The sequence below is a fragment of the Nicotiana attenuata genome, chromosome 12, assembly GCF_001879085.1.
Source record: "Nicotiana attenuata strain UT chromosome 12, NIATTr2, whole genome shotgun sequence".
NCBI lineage: Eukaryota > Viridiplantae > Streptophyta > Magnoliopsida > Solanales > Solanaceae > Nicotiana > Nicotiana attenuata.
This window is the reverse complement of record NC_032000.1, coordinates 1,870,772-1,874,007: the sequence shown is the minus strand read 5'-3', so window position 1 is coordinate 1,874,007 and position 3,236 is coordinate 1,870,772. Positions and strand designations below refer to the sequence as shown.

Here is a 3,236-nt window from a genome sequence, read left to right as displayed (position 1 = left end):
AGGAAGGGGTTTCCATTGATCCTCAAAAAGTGGAAGCTGTAAGGTTCTGGCCTACACCATCTACTCTTAAACAGTTAAGAGGATTTCTAGGCCTAGCTAGATATTATAGGAGATTCAAAAGGGGATTTGGAGTTATCAGTCGACCATTGACAGACCTCTTGAAGAAAGACAATTTCAAATGGTAACATGCAGCACTTGATGCTTTTGAGCAGTTGAATGTGGCACTGACCAAGGCTCTAGTACCGGCTTTACCTCATACTACCAAGACTTTTATTGTGGAAAATGATGGCATTGGGGTTGTTCTAATGCAAGAGGGACATCTTATAGCTTTTATCAGTAAAGCACTATCTCCCAGACATGCAGTCTGTATATGATATAGAGCTTCTAGCCATTGTTCATGCAGTAACTAAGTGATCTCAGTACTTGCTTGGTCAGTAGTTTATCATTAGAACTGATCAAAAGGCTTTGAAGTTCTTAATGGAGCAAAAACTTCATACAAACTCCCAGCTTATGTGGCTAACTAAGTTGATGCCTTGTGACAACACTGTTGAATACAAAAGAGGAGCTGAGAATAAGGTAGCCGATGCACTCTCCAGAGTATCAGAAGCTGAACTGTTAGCACCGGTAATCTCCACTACCAGCTCCGAGCTGATGGAGGCTTTGGCACACAGCTGGGATACAGATCCTGCACTTAGAGCAATAATTGAGCAGATGCAGTCCAATCCTTCAAGTCATCCTCACTACACCTAGCATTAAAATCAATTAAGGGGGAAAGGGAAACTAGTAGTTGGAAAGGTTCCACAATTAAGGAAAGACATCATTGCTTTAATGGCATTCAACACCTCAAGGAGGACATTCTGGTATAGAAACAAAATCGAAGCGAGTGATGACACTATTTTACTGGAAGGAGTTAAGAAAGGATGTCAAGGTTTTTGTGCAAGAATGTGACATTTGCCAAAAGAATAAGGCTGATCTTGCTGCTTACCCTGATCTTCTACAACCTCTTCCGATTCCAAAAGTGGTTTGGTCCCAAATTAGCATGGACTTCATTGATGGACAGCCTAAATCCAGTGGATATGAAGTGATATTAGTGGTGGTGGACAGACAGAGCAAATATGCTCACTTCATTCCCCTGAAACACCTTTATATTGCATAATCAGTAGCTAAAGAATTCATGGAGATCATCTTTAGACTGCATGGCCTTCCAGATTCAATTGTCAGTGACAGAGATGTTGTTTTTCTGAGTTCTTTTTGGCAAGAACTATTCTCTATACAAGGGGTGCAATTGAACACTTCTTCAACTCAAAGGTAGCTCCCTTTTTCACGCACCTAAAAAAGTAAAACTGAAGACTAAAGGGGCTCATAAGAGCACTACAATGTTAAAGGCCACACAATAATCATTTGATGGTTTTGAGAATTTTGATTAAACAATCATATCTTTTATACTACTCAAAAACACAACTAAGGATGCAGAACGAAGCACAGGACTGGATTCAAAAGCCAAGCTTAAGCGAATTACCAAATTCAAGCTACAGATGAAACACACAAAGCAGCAACATCCAAATTTTTATATACATAGTTAGAATTACTACTTCAAAAACCCTAATTTCACAAATCTAACCCCAAAATCAGTAGAGTCCTGCCCCTGTCTCTTCAAGGCATAAACAACATCCATAGTTAAACACCAAATAATAATTTGTATATACATTGTTAAAAATTACCAAGTCAACGTTAGCAACATTATATTTAAAAATCCATTGCCATAATAATAAAACTATTAAGCAACTTAATATTCAGCAAAAAGGCAAAGTTCAAACAATCCCTCTAACTGTGAAATATCTTGAGCATAAAATTGAAATTAGTTACCTGCCGGCAAAGGAAATCGAAAAGCAAAAAAAGCAAATAACGTGAAGATTCAGAATGAGTACCGACCAACTCTTTTGCCAATTACTATTTCTTGAATATGTAACGGAGAATTACATTACCAAGCTCAACGAAAACTAAGAAATTCTAATCCACAACAGGTGATAAAACGATCTACAATCATTACCCACACAAACCCTAATTCCAAAACCTAACCCCCAAATCCATAGAGAGTCCTGCCCTGTCTCTTGAGTGCATAAACAACATCCATAGCAGTAACTGTCTTTCTCCTAGCGTGTTCAGTGTAGGTCACAGCATCACGAATCACATTCTCCAAAAATATCTTCAAAACCCCACGCGTCTCCTCATAAATCAAACCAGAAATACGCTTCACTCCTCCCCTACGAGCCAAACGCCGAATTGCAGGCTTTGTGATTCCTTGAATATTGTCCCTTAAAACTTTTCTGTGCCTCTTTGCTCCTCCTTTGCCCAATCCTTTGCCACCTTTTCCTCTGCCAGACATTTTTGTCGAATTTTGGTATTTGAAATGAGAAGAAATGTTGTTGATTTGAATTTTGATGGAAGGGGTGTGAGGAGTTGGGTTATATATAACTGATGGTTTGTTGGGGGGGTTTGTGGAGAGGTTTGAATCGTGGCCGTTGGTATTTGGGAGTTAAAGGTCAATCGACGGATATGCATTTCGATCCATGTGAGAGGCGAAGATTGTGTATGAGTCGTTGCTTAGATGGAGATCTACGGTCGGGAGTGATTCTTTTGTGATAGTGTTCGGATTGTGCTTCAATTATGTTAGGTAATTTTACGGCAAACGGAGTTTAAGACATAAAGTTAATACTGAAGAATGTGTTGTTTTTTTAAACGTGGCATGAGCAGATGAGCTGGAGTATGAAAAATCGAATGGAGAATCAAATTATTATCTATCTATATAGAGTAGGAGAAACAAAATCACTACATTAAGACAAGTGTTTTAACCACAAAAAACCAAGTGACATTGTTAAGACAAAATAAACTACTTTTCTAACTAACTTTTTATTGAATTTTAAATTTTGAATTAATTGGTTACACTACTTGAATTAATAAATACAGATATTTTAATTATCAATAAAAAACGAAAATACAAAAAAACATTCTACTCATTCAAATTGGAGTTTTAAAATTATTTTACAATAAAAAACAAAAATAACAAAAAAATAAAAAACTACCAATTTAAATTGGAGAGTAATTTCTTCCTAATATAGTTGTAGTAGTGTGTGTGTGTATATATATGGGAGTAGTTATTATACTAAATTGATATTTTATTAATAATTCATATGTCAATTTAACAATATACATACATACATACATATAAGATCGGA

At 36.6% G+C, this 3,236-nt stretch overlaps 1 protein-coding gene across 1 annotated transcript; it reads right to left on the bottom strand.

Annotated features, from left to right (window-relative positions):
* Window positions 1,915-2,458, bottom strand: LOC109235152 (histone H4). The gene has a single exon (XM_019401134.1). The coding sequence runs from the start codon at window positions 2,384-2,386 to the stop codon at window positions 2,075-2,077; it is 312 nt and encodes a 103-aa protein (XP_019256679.1). The 5' UTR covers window positions 2,387-2,458; the 3' UTR covers window positions 1,915-2,074.

Coding starts and splice junctions, on each gene's coding strand:
- LOC109235152 (XM_019401134.1), bottom strand. CDS start 2,386: ATGTCTGGCAGAGGAAAAGGTGGCAAAGGATTGGGCAAAGGAGGAGCA.